Here is a 19,404-nt window from a genome sequence, read left to right on the forward strand (position 1 = left end):
GTTTGTCTGTCTGTGACTTCAAACCCCCACTTTAGTGGAAATGTTAATGTTAATGTTAATGAAATGCACAGGGTCTAAATCATCTCCTCTCAGTGTGTCTTGTAGGTTTTGCTGTCAGTAAGATTGAAGTGGCACCTGAAAAAATGATAGTCTGTGTAAACTTCCCTGTGTGGCGCTTCAAAGGCCCATGGAGGCTTTAGGGACGCCTCCACAGGAAGACAACTCATTAAAGGACCAGTGTGTAAGATCTAGGGGGATTTACTGGCAGAATATCGCAGAAATTTAGTAAAATATGAATAAATATGTTTTCATAAGTGTATTATTACCTGAAAATATCTGCTATGTTGCACCACCATGTTTCAATAATAGCCCAGAATGGAAAAAAAAAAATATCTATCTAATATCCTACACCTTAGAAGGAGAGAGTGAAACAAAGTGTTTGCATTCTGCAAGCTCACTAGATGTCACTAAATCCTACACACTGGTTCTTTAAAGAATCAAAAGAAGAAGTTCTCATTCTGCAGAAAAAATGGTCCCTGCCAGTGTTTTATATCTATTGCATGTGCTGTTTCTGGATTTATATCACTGCTGCATGAATGTGTGTGTTGCATTTTACTGCTGTAATTGTTTAAGGTTTTAGCTTAAGAAATAGGAAAAAATTATCAACCCATAAGAAACACTCATACTTCAGTTGATCAGTAAAATTCAAATTGAAAATCACAAAATTTGGACATACATGGTTATCGCTGGACAGAAGGGGCATAAAAAATGGAATCTGAAAAAATAACTAGTAACTAAAAACAAATGTAGTGGAGTAGGGATTACAATATCTCTCTCTAAAATGTAGTGGAGTAGAAGTAAGTTATCAAGTACATGTACCTCAAACTTGTATTTAAAGCGATAGTTCACCCAAAAATTAAATTTCACTCAATATCTACTCACCCCTGTGCTGATGTCAGTGTGTGATGTTATGTGTTATGTGTTATATTATGTGTTATGTGTTATGTTATGTGAAATTTTTATTTTTAAGTAAGCCTAAATGTAGGCAATAGTGTTATTAACAAATTAAGAATCTTGTATACAAAATACTGTAAGAACTTCTAAATGATCATGTTTTATCATAAACTAAACTAAGTGCGTCTAAAATGATCAGTTCATTAATTAATCAGAAAGATTTGGCATCTACTTTTGCCCTTTTATTTCACAGCCTAATAATAGAAAATTATTGTGAATATGTCATTTTTCCTAAGGCATTATAATACCAACGTTTTACACATGAATTGTCTGTTTTTAAATGTTTACAGTGGACATCTTTTATCAAAGAGAACAGTGAAGGATTTGCTTCCTCTGCCACTGTGTGATCTGCTTTTTTTAACATTCAGACACGTGCAGATCACTCTTGGTGCATTATCTCACTCTTAAAGACGCCTGGACACGCCCAGCTGCACATGGATGTCATTTCATCAGCAGTGACAATTCCTGTCAGCATTACTGTGATTCTTGTGTTTGCTACTCTGATTTGATGAGTAATTAATTTCATGCTGTTTTGTAGAAATTCAATGCCAGGTTTATGTGGTTGCTGGTTGGGGATAACTTAGCTTATCCGTTATATCGCCAACAACATGTGGTCATACTGCTGCAATGAGACACAGAACACTTCATGAAAATCCCTCACCTTTTGGCAAACTCACCATTCCAAGTTCAAAACAAGAAAAAACAGTCAGCGACTACATTAGTGTGGCTCTGATGAGAAACTGAGTGGGTGGTTGAGAATGAAGAGTGTTCATTTCACAGTATTATCTTATGTAGCTAGTTATCTGGCCAGTGCGATCAGATGTTTGTAGATACATAAGGCGTAGATATGAGTTTTGCACACTCAAGTAAACAAGTTAGTCTTAAGTATTTTGGACTCAAAGTAAACAAGTTAGTCTAAGTATTGTGGACTTAAAATACACAAGTTGTCTAAGTACTGTGGACTCAACACAAGTAATATTTACTTTAAAATCTCAACTTAGTTTGTTTGAGGCAATGAGTTTGCATATTTTTTGAGTACTCACCTTAGATTTTACAGTGTAAGTTGTTTGTACTTTCACATCTACTTTATCAAATTAGTATTTAATTTCTACTTTCAAACAAACAACCAAACAACTAATTAGGAAAATAATCGACAAATTAATCTATAATGAAAATAACTTTTACTTGCAGCCCTATGTCTCATACTTTGTGCTATACTTTCATATCAAACTACTATTTAATTTCTGCTTAATTATATATTATATACATTGCTATGTTGTATTTTAAATTGAGATATTATACTTTTTGTCTCTTTCCTTTCTAAGTTATGATAATTCTTACTGATGCTGAAAAGATGGTCACATATTTGGAGACCATCACTTATTTGAAGGCGTTTTTTAATGTCCAGTTATGACCGTTAATTTTTCAAAAGGTAATTCCTTGACTTAAGCCTAAGTGCTTTAACACAATTGTTATTTATATATATAAAAAAAGACATACTTTAGAGGGACATGTCTTTATACCAGTTTCACATTCAGTTTTATGGTTGCAGTTCTCAATTTAATGCCCTTTAAATGGAAAAAGTGTGTGATGATATTATGCTATTAATAACGGTGTGCTGTGTTGAAATAGGCTACACCTTGGTGTATACCGACATCTGCTGCTGAGTGAATGACACTTCAAAAAAATCATCTGTCCACACATGGCTACCACACAACCATTATGGCTGCCAGATACATGAAACCAATGAGTACAAAAGAAGTTTATATCGCATGATGGTCATTTATTGCATTTTCTTCATCTTTCACTCACGCTTACTGTACAAAACATTTGCAGACACTCTTATCTTCCACAATAAATCACTATAGGCCTAACTGAAGGTCTGTCTTTAATGTTGTGGGATTGTGCTTCCGTGCACATTGGTCCTGAATCCCTCAAACACTTCCTCCATGTTGCTGCAGCAGCTGCTCCGGTGCTTCACCACTCATCTGCGGCCCTGTTAGAGTCCTCGTCCGCTACAGCACAGTCCAGGCGCTGCACACCGGGAAGCGCCAGGTCCCTTTCGTTAAGCTTCTCCAGAAACGAGGAGAGCAGTCGTTTGTTTAAATGGTCCGTCAGGGTCCTTTCTTCTTCCACCCGCTCCTTAGCGACGTTTCCACCCGAATCCGCTTCCTCCTCCTCGGTGTCCGCGCCGAGCTGCGGAGGGGCCGCCCGGTGGTTCAAGGACAAGCCGTTCGACTGCTCGTCCTCCCCGGGCTGCTGCTCCGTCCAGCTCCCGGCGTCCGCCCCAGATTCGGTCTCCATCCGCGATATCAAAGTGGTCTGCAGGGCGGCATTCTCCAGCTCCTTCAGGCGCTTACTGTGGAGGCCGCAGGCAGGGGGTTCATTTCCAGCCGGGTTGTTGTTGTTGTGAGCTGCCTCACCAGTTTGCTCCATCATGCTCTGCGTCAGAAGTGCAGCCCGTAGACATGAAAGACTCGTGTGGTGCAGACTGAGAGGTGTCGCCTCCCTCTGGCCACAGATATTACTGCAGCATTAACAGACACTGAAGCATTCTGCCAGTGGAAGAAAGTGGGAGAAAACTGTTCACTATTCCTTTACTCATGGAGCAAAGGAATAGGTTATTATAGTTATCAAAAACTAGACATAGCATTAAAATATACAGGAAACATCTTTAGTTTTAGTTTGTGTCAGCCAGGTCTCATTTAGCATCTTCTCTTTGTATTATAATATTAATCTAATAATTATACTTAATAACTTATGAAAAATAATCCCCATATTATAATAACTAAACCTTAAAGTAATCTGTAGGATTTGTCTGACCTGTTAGTAAATACACCAGAAGGATACCAGGAGGTCAAACAACATTGTTTTGGGTTGGTATCGCATCCAGAACACAGCAAACTAATGAGAAAAATAAAGAAATACTGAAATACAGGCAGAGGGCAGGATCTCTGCAGATACAACCACCACCCAGCACTTCTAGTGGGTCATAAGTGATGATTGAAATGAATGTATGTTTATATGAGTACTGACACCATTTAAAAAAAAAAACAACTAAAACGATACATTTTTAAATAATAAATACTAAACTGAAATTAGACAACAAACTAACTGAAACTAAATTAAACCAAACTAAACTGAAAATAAAAATGAAAACCTAAATAAAAATCAAAAAGTAAATAAAGAATGCAAAACTATATTTACTCTGGCAGTGCAACAATTTTACAAGTGAAAGTACTGTATACAAAATCTTATCCATGTAAAAGTGCAGATGTATGCAAGCTTCCTGATACTTTGATACCTGAAATACCAAAAATGTTACTGGGCTTTTAAATTTATTTGTATACTATTGGCTGGATTGTATTTTATGAGTTAATCATATCAACTTTATTTTAAAACTAGGATTTAGGAGTATTTTTGCACTGTGGTATTGCTATTTTTATTTAATCTTAGTAGTTTTTCTGCCAATGTTTGTACTTTTCCCGCACAGTCCAATTTGAACACCCTTCTGGGTTGATGTGAGTGCAGCTTTTGGAATAATAAAGGAAATTTAATTTGATTTTTTTAAAATGAATTTTGGTAATACCGGTGTATATTAGGCTGCTTCAAACGGTCTTTATTTACAACAAAAGGAACAACACTCATGAACAAGCACAGTGTATACTCAGAAATCCATCTAAACAAATCATAACCAGAAATAAAATACAGATTATTGCTGTGTCTGCAGGTGTATAAGTAAATAAAATTAACTGTTTACATTTTCATTTTATTTTTATTGTATACTATCTCAGACTATTGATGATCTGTATATATATTCTCTCTCTGTGTGTGTGTGTGTGTGTGTGTAGAATGATGGGACTAAAACTTGTGTGTTGTTTGATGATAAATTATCTTGATATTTGTGTGCCACTGTAATAAAACGGTCGTCGCTAGTCTATTTTGGTCGTATTGAGCCTCCGTACAACAAGATTTGGTTTCCATAGAGACCGTCTCTCGTTGACCACCGATATAGTGTTATGTGGTAGAAGCAGACGAACACCTAAGCTAGCACTAGCAGGCAGAACAACGACAGGTAAGAAAACTTATTAGGTCCACAAACACGTTTAGTTACAGCTACTCAGGCAGTTGAGACAAAATATTCTCTCGTAACATTAACAGGTTATTAACCTGCCGTTAGCTTTACCGTTAGCTTTTTGCGTAGCTTCTACCATCTAGCTACAAGCTAGCTAGGCGATTTAGTGACAACTGTAACAGTAGGTAAACACTTTTCTCGTTCTTTCATTTTCAAACTGTCTATTTAAAGATACAACCCCCAACACTGTCATCCTAATTAGCTTTGGCATAAATCACTAATGATTCTGTTATATCGCACTAAGGTTTTTTTCTTAGCTTCCACCACCACAAAATGGTGATGGAGCGGTCAGGATACCAAACGTTAGTCAAGTCAGCCGAGTAAGGAATAATGTACAGTGTGCGATACATTGGAGTACCGCTTATTGTATGGTTACTTACAAAAAATAAATAAATATCTGTGACACATTTAAAATATTACTTTTAAAATGATTTTATGGCTTTGGTTAGTTCACAATAATGAGCAGTTTACTGTCCTGCTTGTTAGATGGTTATGTACCAAAAGACGCCAATAATTTGGCACAAGTTTTTAATTTTAAAATGTTTTTAGTGATTTAACGATGGTTTTATTGTTCCTTACAGTGCTGTAATTGACTAATCAGAATCTAGAATTAAAGCCATGTAATAAATTCATATAACTGCTGGCAGAAAATCACAAATTTGTCTCAGAGGACTGAGTCTGGCCAACATAACTACGACACTCTTGATCCTTATCACCAACTGACTCGATCCAAAAGACAAATTGATATGCACAGCAAAGTGCTTGGCTGTCTGTAATTGCATCTTCTCCTCTTTGCTGCCAGAAGTGGAACCAGCACGTAATTTGCCATCTAGTGCTCGCAGGTCAACATGTCCTTCAGAGATTTAAGAAGTAAGTGATGCTGCTCCTTGTTGGATGTATAATAGTAAACATTATTACTTAATTGAAAATCATTGTTTTGTGTTTATATACATGTTGGTAAGTGAAGCTGCATTTCATTTGACAGATTTCACAGAAATGATGAGGGCCTTGGGTTATCCCCGGCTGATATCTATGGAGAACTTCAGAGCGCCAAACTTCACTTTAGTTGCAGAAATCCTGATATGGCTTGTAAAGAGGTATGTGTGAATTTAACAAATCCCACATTCCTCGAGTTTAAAAATCCAATCCAAAAATCTGGAATTTTTACACCGTCTACTGATTTATCAAGAAATAATCATTTAATATTCTTTGTTTTCTGTTTTATTGTTAACACACTATTTTTCATTAATTGAATTAAAAGTTGTACTTTGTAATACGTAGAGCCCAGTAAGCATATTTTCTAACTCTGGAAGCAAATCTCCTTCCTCTACATCCTCTGCTTTTGTTTTGTACTTTGATATCTGTCTGCCCTGTGTTTTGAATCAAATGTCTATATTTGTAATTGGATTAGACAAAAAGTACACACCCTGTATGTAATGAAGGATACTGTAATGTATTTTGCTCTTTCTCCCTTGTACCACTCTTTGTCCATTACATGTAGATATGAGCCTCAGATGGATATCCCCACTGATATAGATACTGAGTCAGACAGAATATTCTTCATCAAGACCATGGCCCAGTTTATGGTGATATCCTTACTTAAGTTTAAACAGAATTTTCAGATTACTCTCAGCTTTTGGAGCTGCTGCTGTTAGTCAGTCTTTCTTAACCAGCGTCTCATGTGGTTACAGGCAACCAAGGCTCACATCAAGCTGAACACCAAGCGTCTCTACCAGGCTGATGGCTATGCAGTGAAAGAGATGCTAAAAATCACCTCAGTGCTGTACAACACTATGAAGACCAAGCAGATGGCCCCAGGAGACCGAGCCGAGGAGGACAACAACAAATTCAAGTTTGACCTCGGCTCACGGGTGAGAAACAAAGAGTGAAACAAAGCTGAATGAATGTGAATTATTTATGGGAAATTAACAAATGAGTGCTTGCTGATGCTATCATGCAGAACTTTATTTCATGAAAATTCAACTTTTGAATTATTTTCTGTCAGTGTCTCCTCCAATTATTGTGAATGATTGATAATAATTGTGGGGTGGGGACTTAACTTTTTTTGGCTTCTGAAGGGGGACGCACTAGAAGAAGTATGGGAACTACTGCATTAACTTTGTTATATGACTTACTTGAATTGAATAGCGTCTGTTTGGACACTGTTGTCTGACCCACATGCATGTTAACTCAGTGTAGTCAATACAAATTAAAACACCATGTTATTATTATGTTGGTGTTTTTTTTTCCCTTTTCTTTAAAACTTTGTCATTTTCCAGCTTTCTATTACATTTCCTGTTTCAGGTTTCCCTTCTTGTTTTAATCTGTGTTTTATTAAATTCTTGGGAGAAAAGAAGACTGTTACTGATTAGGTCTCACTCTGTGTTCACATTAGATTTCGGATCTTAAAGCAGCTCGACAGCTGGCATCCGAGGTCACATCTCAAGGAGCATCGCTGTATGATTTACTGGGAAAAGAGGTGGACCTGAGGGTGAGGGAAAACACAGATATTAAGAGGCACAAGTACCTGTTTCCTTTTTCCTTCACATTGAATTGTCATAATCTTTCACAATAAAAAAAACTTAATCTGGTGTTGATGTTTTGATCTCATTCTTCTTAAAGGAACTTATTTCTTCAAGACTGAACTGAGTTGATAAAAGCCACATTGTTGGAGTTTACTTCTATTCAATGTCTCCACAGGAAATGAGAACTGCGGCCATCGCCAGGCCTCTAGAGATAAATGAGACTGAAAAGGCCCTGAGAGCTTCCGTCAGGGAGGTTTTGGTACGTATTTATCCCGACAATCTTTATTTTTTAAGTCCACACAGGACCTGTTTTTATCTGTGAATTGACACTGAATCTGCCACCATGTATTTGTGTTCTTTGTCAAGGAAAGTGTGGAGAAGACCAAAGACATGCTGGGTAATGTTGTTTCTGATGAAACCAGCCTGGACAATAAGATAGAAAAGAAGAAGCAGGAGCTGGAGAGGAATCGGAAAAGGCTACAGACATTGCAGAGTGTCAGGTCAGTTCACAACTGGACAGGTAACAAACAGAAATGATCCCCCAATGCGCTGGGTAAATTAAAACAAAGCATAGACTGAATAAGGTGAGTTATTTTGAATTAATCACACTCTTTGCTCAAACTTTTTGTCATTCAAGTTGTGCTATTCCTGAGCCTTTAGCCCCCTTAAAGTTGTCTTTCTTTGACTTGTTGCAAGTCTTTAAACAACACTTTAACGGACAAGTAAGTATGTCTGTAAGAGCTTTTTCTTTTGTTCTTCTCTCATTTTTTAGGCCGGCCTTCATGGATGAATATGAGAAGATTGAGGAAGATCTGCAGAAGCAATATGACACCTATGTGGAGAAGTTCAGGAACCTCTGCTTCTTGGAGTCACAGCTAGATGAATACCACAGACTGGAGCAGGAGAGGTTTGAGGTGTGTGTGATATGAAGAGCAGTAATTCTCAAAGGTTTTATAGTACTTAAACATGGTACTTTGCCTCAGCATAACCATTTCCAGACATGTTTTGGTCTGCAAAAAGGGTTTGAAAATACAAAAATCTAAAAATGTAAATACAAAAATATGTAAACTAGTCAGTTTTCCTGTGAAAATACTTCACTTGCTGCCCTTTTAGTCTTACTGTCGGCCTAATGTCAAGTTCACACTACAGGATTGCATCCCTGATTTTCAATTTGCTGGCAGTTTTTGAGATTGCCAACAAAAGTCCCCAGGTCAGACGCAAATCAGCTAATGCAAATGAGTGCTCAATTGCTATGTGTGATGAGCTGTTCGGCTGGTTGTGTCGAGGACGAGAGACAGAAGAACACCAAAGAGGCAGCTAGAAAAGCCGAAATATAGAAAAAAAAAGATCAAAATGTAGTCATAAAGTAGTAGTGGTAAAGTAGTCTTTATTAAGTTATGTTGTAGTTCAAAAGCAGCACAGCAGCTACAACAATAACATGCTGCACATTGATTCGTCAGTATTAATAATCTAATGTCACTTCTCGTGTTTTTATGACAAAATGGTGTTTGGAGAGCAAACAGACTGATTCAAAGCACAATGACTTCAAGATTTCTGAATATAAGACTGAAAATTGTGTACAGTACAGTATAGCAATCTGACGAGAGCACAATCCATCTCTCTCATGATTTGACGTTGCTTACTACACTAAGGCATCTCAAGACATTCTGTGCAAATCAAACAAACTGGATTTGACAGATGTATGAAGGTTCATGCAAATGTATGCTTCCCTTCTCTCAACAGTTCTGTTTACAGTGCTTTTCTTTCCGCTGCAGGAGGCAGAAAACACCATGAGGATGATGCAGCACAAACTGAGGGAGGAGGAGAAGGATCTGATGAGGAGTTCCTGTGAGACAACCACTCACATACACTGTGAAAGCAAAGCAATAGTCACATAATCTGAACCACTTTTTATAATTTAACACACTTGTTTCACATAATGTGTTTTGTGCAGTAAAAGATGAGGATTCTGACATGGATGTTCCAGAGGACGAAGGTTCAGACAGCGACATGGAAGAGTGTCGACCTTCTAAGCCCCGGCCCACCCGAAACGGCATCATGGCAGGTACACAGAAAAGGGATAGGATTTATCTTATTATCATCAATTATTATTTGCTTGTAAAAATGCCTTCTATAATTCTGATTGTTTTTTTTTTATCTGCAGTTATCAAAATAAATACTTCATCTGTCAAAACCCTATCATCAACTTAACCTAACAACCTCCCTTCATTTAAAATGCATGCTGTCTTTGTTTGCCCCGTAGGAAGAGGAGCTCGATTCATCGGGAACATGCAGGGTGGTGACACTGATGAGGTTAGTGCTGTCATATCAACATTGATACAAGACTCTGTTTCCTTTTTGAAGACCTTTTTTTTTTTACTCTTTCTGCTCCCACTGACCCTTGATGGTGCTCTCTCTGCTGCCTGTTTCACTACATAATGACATTCTGTTTACTTTTTTGTCATTTTTAGTGTCCTTTGCACCTGCTCTGATCAGTTTCACATTCCTCTGGGATTCCATCTTGTACTCTTATGTTTCTCTGTTATTCACTTGTATTTTAAAAGCCCTCTTTAGCTGTTTCCAGAAGGTCAATCCCTCATGGCAAAAAACAACGGAAAGGAAAGGTTTGTGCAGGACCAGGATCTAGTCCACTCCTTGTTCTTCTGTGTATTTAAAGAAAAGATCCATTCTAAAATTCTCTGACACAGTGGGGTTTGTTCACACAGGACATGGAATGGATCCTTGCTAGTTGTGTAGTTTAGCCAGTGTCCTCCTAAAATAACTGTCCCATAGTTTGCAGACCTGCTGCAATGGTGTCAGGCCATTGAAAGGTGTAGTTCTGATTATTTCAGGTACTTATCTGTAGGCAATGTATTACTTCCATTAAATGGCAGTCTGCACACCCCCAGTTTGGAGAAGCAGAGACAACCACCAGCATGGAAGCTAAGCAATATGCAGCTGTGGACAGGGTCAGTAGCAAAACATATTTTAGCTACTTAAAAAAGGTCCACTTAAAAGCAATATCAGTTTAAGTCAATGATACTTTCACCACTTTACTTTGCCTTCAGACAACCTTTTCTGACAGGAAACCGCAGTTATAGGTGAAATCAATCATTTTACCTCACAGTTTCTGGTCTGCTGCTGCCTCTATAGTTAGTTTGTTTGTGTTATTGTGTGACTTTGGTGAATCTAAACAATCCTGTTAAAACAGAAGTCACACATTAACACGAACAAACTAACAGATTGAGGCAGTGGGAGACCAGCAACTCCTGTGTTCTGAGAGGTAAAATGACTGGTTTCGCCTATGGAGTTTGTTTGCTTTGGAGAGAATAATATCTAAATCTAAATATAGCATACACTTCATATCGATTTTTCTTTTAGGTGGGTCTTTTTTTTAAGTGGATAAACTATATTTTGTAGCTGACCCTGTCCACAGCAGTACATATTTAGCTTCTGTGCTTCTGCTTTTCCAAACTGGGGACATGTCAACAGGCATTTACTGTAATTAATACACTGACTATGATAAGTATCTCATACAGCCTCATTTCAAATGATTTAAACCAACACTTTATTGCTGCTGAGGGAAAGGCAGAGTAACTGGAGAGAAAATACTGCATCATGGCATTGTACAGGTGTAAAAAATAATTATTTCTATCTTTTCTACAATGCATTTTGGCTTGTGTGACATCAGCTGAGATGTCTTTGTCTAAGTGTTTGGAATGGATTTTTCCTTTAGATTAGGTAAATGGTTTAACTGGTCCCTGTAGTTATCTGGCCCCACGTGAACATGTTCCAGTTCATTCATTCACTGACGAATCAGTTCTGGGCTGGGTGTGTTCTCATTGCAGCAGAAAAGATGATTCAGTGATTAGATCGTCCTGTCTGTTTAATGTTTTTGTGAGACTTCACCTGGTTCAGTGTTTAGTTAGAATGAAAACTTGTCCTGTTGTAGCTCCACATTGTGTGTCGAAAAATTGGCCCGGGAAAACCATGAGCTTTTTGTAACTGTTGCATAATTATGTGTCCCTTCTCGCCTGCTGTTTCAGAGTGATGACAGTGAGATAGATGTGGATGAGGATGACGAGGAAGATGAGGAAGGCGAGGAGGAGGAGAGCAAGGAACTGGAGGATGACAGTCTGGAGGGACCAGTGTCCAGAGGTGCTCGGCCCACCAGGGGGGGCATTAGACCACCTCTGCTGGAGGAGAGCGACAATGACTTCTGAATGAAGAAAACACACACACACACACACACACACACACACACACACACACACACACACACACACACACACACACACACACACACACACACAAACACACACACACACACACAGATGATTTCCAGCTTTTAGACCATATCAATAGTTCTCAGAAATATGCATTCATTTAGTACATTTCATAGTATTACTGTTTCAACATAAAGCATCAATATAGTTCATATTTTGGAATATTTGTATAAACTGTTGATCTAAATAAAATATTTTAAATATCTTTAATGTCTCTCCTGTGTCTCTTGACTCAAGTATGACAGCAGCATAAAATGTAATTGTCTTACAGTCATTCATTCAGATTGAGTACTTTGATTATTTTCATTTTTTTTACTTTATACTTCTTAAAGGTACTTTTAACATGGTTGTAGTCTTTAGATAAATATTACTTGTTCAAATTTTACATCTGTATCTAAATGAGATATGTATTTTCTTTGACACAAAAGAAGCTGATAGTTTTAAACTGTTTTATGTGCTCAATATACAATTGAAAAGCCATTTTTAGAGGGAGAAAAGATTTTTGGAATGAGAAATATCAAGAAAAACAAACTTTACATGCATAATGGTTGCAATTTGGAAGATTTGCAGCAATCTGTTCTCAAGTTAACTAAAAATTATGTAGAATACACAATACACAAACAAGGATAGTTTACAGTGATGCAAAATGTTTTTACAAATAAGGAAGGTTATAGTTTCATTCATTTAAGTTTTCATGGTATAAAAATATTTTTTTATACTAAATGTATACCATTTAAAATAATCAAAATTATTTTATGTATGTATGTATTAAAACATCAAGAGGAAAAAACATTGATTTTTTTAATACGTCTTTTATCTTTCAAAAACATTTCTCTTGAGTTGTTCTTTCACATAACTAAGCAGAAGTGTTTTAAAAAAAAATGACCATGTCAAATTATTCCAAGAGGCAAACATGAGGGCTCCCTGGAGTATTTTCTATCCTGAGAGGGAAACTGAGAACTTTTGATCAAGGGCATAACTGAGTTTTAATCACATTTAAATATGAATGTAGCAGCAACTAGTATTTATCACAATGCGATACTAGAGTTTAAAGTACAATGTTTTCCCCTAAAATGTAACGGAGTAGAAAATGATAACTGTGCCCAAGTGTAATAGACTGCGTTACGTCATCAGAATGCGCGGTGGTTTCAGGAGGAGGAGGTGGCAGATGCCTCTTCGAAACAACAGTCAACTGTCGTCTACTTACGACCTATTTTTCCTCTCATACTGGTATGAAACCACGTTTACACTTGAACATTTGTGTATTGTGATAATTATCCTCTTGAATAAATGTCTGCAGTAGTGAACGGCGCCTCGTTGGCAAGCTAACAGTCTTGTTTATCAGGCTAACATCAGCTAGCTGCTGCTAACTAGCTACACTGTCAAGCCGTTTGTATAATGTTAGAGGAGTCAGTTATAGTTTGATTAACATCCTCTTTGAGAACTCGCCTGTGTGTTTACTAACTAGCATTTTCAGACTGATGTTAATGTGCAAGATTGTGCGATCCAGCAAGATTAATTGTTTTAGGTTACTTAATGCACACGTTATAGGAAATGAATTCAGGTTTTGTTAGATAACCAACCTACCCACCTATCTCAGAAGACCTGCTGAACATTAACAATCATTTAAACAATTTTAGTTAAACAATCTAGTCTTTGACAAAACTACATGAAAACTTGAAGGTATTGGGTTGATTGTTTTAAACGATACTCAAAACTGTCTATATCTAGGGGTGCACGTGTTTTTTTTCCCCAGCCAATATAAATATCTGATAATTACTTGCTTCTCATGTCCAATACTGCATATTTAATTGTCTGCCCAAAAGTCACCAGATGGATTTAATTAAGCAAACAGGTGAGTCCTCAATTGGTTAATTACTGCAGTAATTAATATGTTTGAGCTGGCAACAAGTTATTTAACCCTAACTGATGCAGTGAGTAGCTTCTCATTTCTTAATCAACCATGTCGGAGGATATATTCTGTGGTTGTGGAAAAGAATTTATTCTGTTTCACAAGGGTCAAATTATTGGCCTGCATCAAGCAAAGAAAACAACTAAGGACATTGCTGAAACTATTAAAATTGGGTTATGAACTTCCCAGCACATTATTAAAACCTGGAGGGATAGTGGTGAGTCATCATCTTGAAGGAAGAAATGTGGTCATCAAAAAATCTTGAACGATCATGATCAGAGTTCACCAAAACATTTGGTGAAATCAAATCGTAAAAAATCAACAGCAGAACTCACGGCTGTGTTAAATAGTGAAAGTAAGAGCATTTCCAGACACACAATGTGAGGAGAACTCAAGGGATTGGGACTAAACAGCTGTGTAACCTCAAGAAAGCCACTTGTCAGTGAAGCTAATCAGAAAAAAAGACTAGAAAAGTACAATAAAAATTGGACTCTGGAGCCATGGAAAAAGGTCATGTGGTCAGATGAGTCCAGATTTACCCTGTTCCAGAGTGATGGGGGCATCAGGGTAAGAAGAGAGGCAGATGAAGTGATGCACCCATCATGCCTAGTGCCTACCATACAAGCCTGTAGGGACAGTGTTATGATCTGGGGTTGCTTCAGTTGGTCAGGTCGAGGTTCAGCGACGTTATGTGCCCAAAAATGAAGTCAGATCACTACCTTAATATACTGAATTACTAGGTTTATATCAAATTGTGAAAGAGTGGTTCAAGGAGCATGAGACATCATTTTCACACATGGTTTGTCCACCACAGAGTCCTAAACCCCATTGAGAATCTTCGGTGTGTGCTGGAGAAGATTTAATAGACATCACTATAAGAACAAAAACAAAACAGTACTGACTCTTCAAGTCTCTTCATTTATTTTTTTTGGAAAGTACATCAAAAAACATGACAAGTATATTTTGACTTTATAGAGCTTTTTGCCAAGAATTCAGATTCTAAAATCTAAGACATAATCTGTCAAATCAGATATTATTTAACAGCTATAATTTCCTTATCAGGATAATAACTAATAATAGAAATTAACCATCATCATTTGTCGGCCCCATGTTTATTTACCTGTAGCTATATATGTATGTATTTAGCATCAGCCATGAAAAGTGTCTTGTCATTCAAACTGTTCTGTATTTTTCCTTGTTTTTAGCTGAGGAGCAGCTGTTGGGATGCCAAAGAAGTTCCAAGGCGAGAACTCCAAGGCGGCCACAGCCAGAGCCCGCAAGGCCGAGGCCAAGGCTGTGGCAGACGCCCGCAAGAAGCAACTGGAAGAGGATGCTCTGTGGCAGGAGACTGACAAACATGTGCTCAAAAAAGAGCAAAGAAAGGTGAGCTGTCTCTTCAATGTGGTGTCATAGGCAAAGTTACAAAGAAATTCCATAGTTGTGCTGCTTCTTTTGGGCTCAAGAATTTGCTCTTTTTAAAAATTTGATGTTCTCTCTGTGTATACACAATATTCACACTCCACATTAACAAAACAAAGACCCACTATCTTAACAACAAAACAAGACAGAAAGACAAAACAAAACTACCACACATATTTATTCCACATAAACACACAAGCTCAACATATATATATATATTTATGTCTGATCAACTTACACATACATTATATATAACTTGAATACCATTCCTTTTTTTCATTTTTTTTATAGTTTATTTTGATGGAAGTTTTGTCTCTGTGTTACTTCTCTTGCTACTTCTAGTATTATGTGTGTACAGCGAGTTTGTTTTTAGATGAACTAATTAAAATTTAAATAAGGAAGTAAATATAAATGCATGTAAACACAAGATGAAGATGCCCACTGAACTGTCGCATTTAGAAGAAGGAAGAAAATACAGATCACATTGTTTTTGATCTGGACAGAAACCCTGCCTGTGGCCTCACACACACACACACACACACACACACACACACACACACACACACACACACACACACACACACACACACACACTTACCTTCAGGTCTAAAATCTAATTATATAATACTAAAATCACTTAATCAGCATTGAAGTGATTACAATGTTGCCATTTTTAAGTAAACTCAAGTATCACCATGTAAATGTAAAGCATATTCATGCTTGCCTCTGGAGTGGAGGGGTTATTATTTCTGTCCTGATTGTACTGGACTCAGTACGAGGGTTAACAGGACAGGATTTGTTGCACATTATACAAAAAAATGTTGTTAAATTCTCTTAGGAATTTTGATATTGCTATGTAAATAAAACTAGACTTGACTTAAGCAAGTCCTTTCCTCAGTTGGAGCTCGACCTATCTCCAATTACTTATCAGTTACATGCAGAAGTGAAAAGACTAGGGATGTAACAACAATGAAAAGTCAAGCTACGATAATACCATGAGCAGAAGTCCATGATATTTTATTTATCATCATAATAAAAAGAGAAAGAAACATGATGAGTTGAAAAAATTGTCCTTTATTAAGTAATAAACATAAGGCATAGAGCATTTTTTGTTTGTCTGAAATATTTTTTTTCTTTCACCAAAAGCTTTGGGTTCCTTTTTAAATTAAATAAAACAAAATGACCCAAGGACAAGCAAAAAAATGGTATGAATTGTCTACGACAATGAATGTTTGAATTATGCATATTCCATTTCAAAACAATATAGCATTCAGAAGGAGTCCTTTTATAAATTGGAAAACAATAAAATAAAATAATTAACTCTGTAGTATCACGGTAGATATCGTCACAGAATGCTGTAAATATTTTGTTGCGTGAGCAGGACGACAAGGAGAAGAAGAGACTAGAGGCTCTGGAGAGGAAAAAGGAGAACCAGCGACTTCTGGATGAGGAGAGTGCGAAGATAAAAGGCAAATCCCAGAAGGAGGCTGGATCTGGAGGAAAAGTGACTCGTGCCCAGATCGACGAGGTGCTTCAGAACGAGCGGCTGCAACAGGAGCAGCAGGAGATCAAGCCGAAAGGTAAAGTTCAGGCTGGAGATGACGACAGAGTGCGCTGGTTAGAAGAAAGATGAAACTTAAGTGGAGATTAGATACAATCCAGCAGCATTGGCTGTTTGGAGAATCAAATGAGTACATTTTCTAAGCCGGGACACCTTTGTCATGTTCCAAATAAAACTTCTTCCCACAGAAAAGAGCCACCTGGAGACTCCACTGGAGGAGAATGTGAACAGAATTATCCCTGATGAAGGAACTGTGGAAGCCAGAACAATAGAAGACGCCATCGCTGTGCTCAGGTATCATGTGTCCACTGTTTATACTGTGTGTGACACCCTTTTATCCTCTGGTTACTCTGATGTTGACTTAATTAAGCTTTTAAGGCCTATAAAACGTGTGAATGTTAACAAGTAGGGATAAGCAGACACTGTATCAGTATCCTTATTAGAGTCTGACTGATATACCAGCTAACCAGTTCTATCGGCCCAATAAATTTTATTAGTTATAGGCAGCATTTTGTGTATATTTGAACTTTTTTCTTAATTCAAGTTGTTCTATTTGTGTTAGTGCACTTTATTTATAACTATTAGAAATACCAGTGAAGATTTACTATTTGAGTGCTCTGATGTAATTTTGGATTTTATATATATGACTAAGTAATGTGGCCAGTATCTGTCTATCCAAATTTCTTTACTCCCTAATATCATTATTGACATCATCCCCAAACAGCATCAGTCAGGCCCTGATCGGTGTCTGTCCAACCAACTAAATTATCTGACATGAGTAGCCTTAATGCTGGACTTAATATAAATATTTTTGATCACGAGAGTAAAACAACGACTACAGAACGAGGTTTTTGTAAACTTGAGTGAATGAACTTAAGTGAATCAATGAACATAACACTTGCAATATGAGCTACCCAATGAGGATTTCCCTTTGTCACAAGTGCAGATAATAACTCACTTTACTCTGATGATAGTCATAAAAAGTATATTATGTGATGTGTTCCAGCAGATAACTCATTCAGCCTTAGTAATAACCCATCATTGCGTTCTCTCTTCCTGTCTCCAGCACGGGGCCTGAGGACCTGGACCACCACCCGGAGCGGAGGATGAAAGCAGCATTTGCTGCGTATGAGGAAGCCAACATGGCTCTCCTAAAAAAGGAGAACCCCAACATGAGGTTGTCACAGCTGAAGCAGCTGCTGAAGAAGCAGTGGATGAAGGCGCCGGAGAACCCCCTGAACCAACGCTTTGCCACCTACAACTCAAAGTGAACGCACTCTTTGCCCCCATAACTCCATCTGAAAACTGTCTGCCTATGCACATCGGAGACTTCCATTGAAAAATTAAATAATTTCATTTAAAAATGAGCGTTGCAGATGAGCGCTTCACCACTTAGGTGCTCAGAAACAGTCTCTCTAATGCCAGAGGACTCAGCTTTGTTGATCCATTCACTAGCAGGGAGATGCTAATTATCCCTAATCAAGGTCACAACTGATCATCATCTCTGTGCACGTGGCCTCTAATAAGGCATTTCAGCATCTAATAAATTTAATTGCAGCATTTTTTTTTTCTAGCACTTCTGGGGCGATCGGAAGTCAGATATTTTGAGAATAACTTATTAAAGTTCCCCACTCGATCATCAACATCTCTTGTTGCTTTTAAATACCAGACCTTTGTCTTGTTGTGAGAAGGTGCATGAATCAAGTCACACAAACATGAAGTCAAACATTTCAGCCAACACGTGCTGTTGTGCTTTGCTTTTTCTGAAAAGATGGCTGAGTTACAGAGTTCAAACTTTACTTTTCTTTCACAGAGAAAGTTTACTATAGTTTTGTGTCCAGGTAAAAAAAAAAAAAATCTTCAAATGAGTCATTGGTTTGCTTCAGCGGTGCGTTTTAATGACACATCATTAATCTAGAGGTCAACCATGTTGGAGGCACTGAATGTAAATAACACAACCGAGCTTGCAACTGTTATTAATTATTGTTGCCCAAAATGGTCAGTTTTTGTCAACTAAATATAAGCTTGTAAGAATAACAACCTAGTTTCTCCTCAGTTGATCCCTTTAATAAAGGGGTTAAAGAGGGACTGCACTATTAGTATTGAAATCTTAGATATTATAATTTCTAAAATATCAGCCGATCACCTACCTTGGCTTTCACAATATATGTGCCACTGATGAGCTGATACTGTGCCTCTCTCAGCATCCACACACCATCTGGCTCTATACTTCTAAACCTAGGTAACATTTAAGTTCTTCAGCTGTGTTTGAGCTTGGTAAAAAAAACAAAAAATCAAGGTAGTTTCTATGTCTAGTCATCCCAAAAAGAGGGAGCCAACTTGTACTGATCTTCACCACCTGTTGATCTTAATTTCTCAAAATATAGCAGCCTTTCCTGCTGACCAAGTCCTCCTCTGTGAGTTAGTTTTCCTGAATTTTCTGTTGTTTAGACATCCTCACGTCGGTTTGAATTGAGTATTCAGCGTGTAATCCATTGTGTTGTTTACATCCTGGCACCTCCAACATGGCCATATATCAGGGTTGCTGACCA

The 19,404-nt window shown here is 37.5% G+C and overlaps 2 protein-coding genes across 3 annotated transcripts; both read left to right on the top strand.

Annotated features, from left to right (window-relative positions):
- The first annotated feature begins 4,940 nt into the window (after positions 1-4,940).
- ift38 (intraflagellar transport 38) lies at positions 4,941-11,930 on the top strand. 2 transcript variants are annotated; one of them, XM_084722237.1, is made up of 14 exons: positions 4,941-5,089; positions 5,952-6,019; positions 6,135-6,246; positions 6,651-6,735; positions 6,841-7,020; positions 7,545-7,640; positions 7,850-7,933; positions 8,041-8,174; positions 8,447-8,588; positions 9,450-9,522; positions 9,629-9,739; positions 9,938-9,987; positions 10,239-10,298; positions 11,721-11,930. In XM_084722237.1, the coding sequence occupies exons 2-14, from the start codon at positions 5,998-6,000 to the stop codon at positions 11,895-11,897; spliced, it is 1,326 nt and encodes a 441-aa protein (XP_084578363.1). In that variant the 5' UTR covers positions 4,941-5,089; positions 5,952-5,997; the 3' UTR covers positions 11,898-11,930. The 2 variants fall into 2 exon arrangements, with proteins under 2 accessions (XP_084578363.1, XP_084578362.1); XM_084722236.1 differs by lacking the exon at positions 10,239-10,298 and having other exon boundaries at positions 4,943-5,089.
- A 1,153-nt stretch (positions 11,931-13,083) lies between these two features.
- On the top strand, positions 13,084-18,483 carry ccdc124 (coiled-coil domain containing 124). The gene is made up of 5 exons (XM_084723201.1): positions 13,084-13,190; positions 15,078-15,255; positions 16,673-16,871; positions 17,041-17,146; positions 17,919-18,483. Exons 2-5 carry the CDS (start codon positions 15,097-15,099, stop codon positions 18,121-18,123), a joined length of 669 nt encoding a protein of 222 aa, XP_084579327.1. The 5' UTR covers positions 13,084-13,190; positions 15,078-15,096; the 3' UTR covers positions 18,124-18,483.
- The last annotated feature ends 921 nt before the right edge of the window (positions 18,484-19,404 follow it).

The sequence above is a fragment of the Lutjanus erythropterus genome, chromosome 7 (genome assembly GCF_056507025.1).
Source record: "Lutjanus erythropterus isolate fLutEry1 chromosome 7, fLutEry1.hap2, whole genome shotgun sequence".
Lineage (NCBI taxonomy): Eukaryota > Metazoa > Chordata > Actinopteri > Lutjaniformes > Lutjanidae > Lutjanus > Lutjanus erythropterus.

Excerpts from the sequence above, each read along its gene's own strand:
- ift38 (XM_084722237.1), top strand. The coding sequence starts at position 5,998 with ATGTCCTTCAGAGATTTAAGAA. Across the intron at positions 6,736-6,840 it reads AGACCATGGCCCAGTTTATG|GCAACCAAGGCTCACATCAA; the intron begins GTGATATCCTTA and ends ATGTGGTTACAG. Across the intron at positions 8,175-8,446 it reads CAGACATTGCAGAGTGTCAG|GCCGGCCTTCATGGATGAAT; the intron begins GTCAGTTCACAA and ends CTCATTTTTTAG.
- ccdc124 (XM_084723201.1), top strand. The coding sequence starts at position 15,097 with ATGCCAAAGAAGTTCCAAGGCGAGAACTCCAAGGCGGCCACAGCCAGA. Across the intron at positions 16,872-17,040 it reads GCAGGAGATCAAGCCGAAAG|AAAAGAGCCACCTGGAGACT; the intron begins GTAAAGTTCAGG and ends TTCTTCCCACAG. Across the intron at positions 17,147-17,918 it reads GACGCCATCGCTGTGCTCAG|CACGGGGCCTGAGGACCTGG; the intron begins GTATCATGTGTC and ends TCCTGTCTCCAG.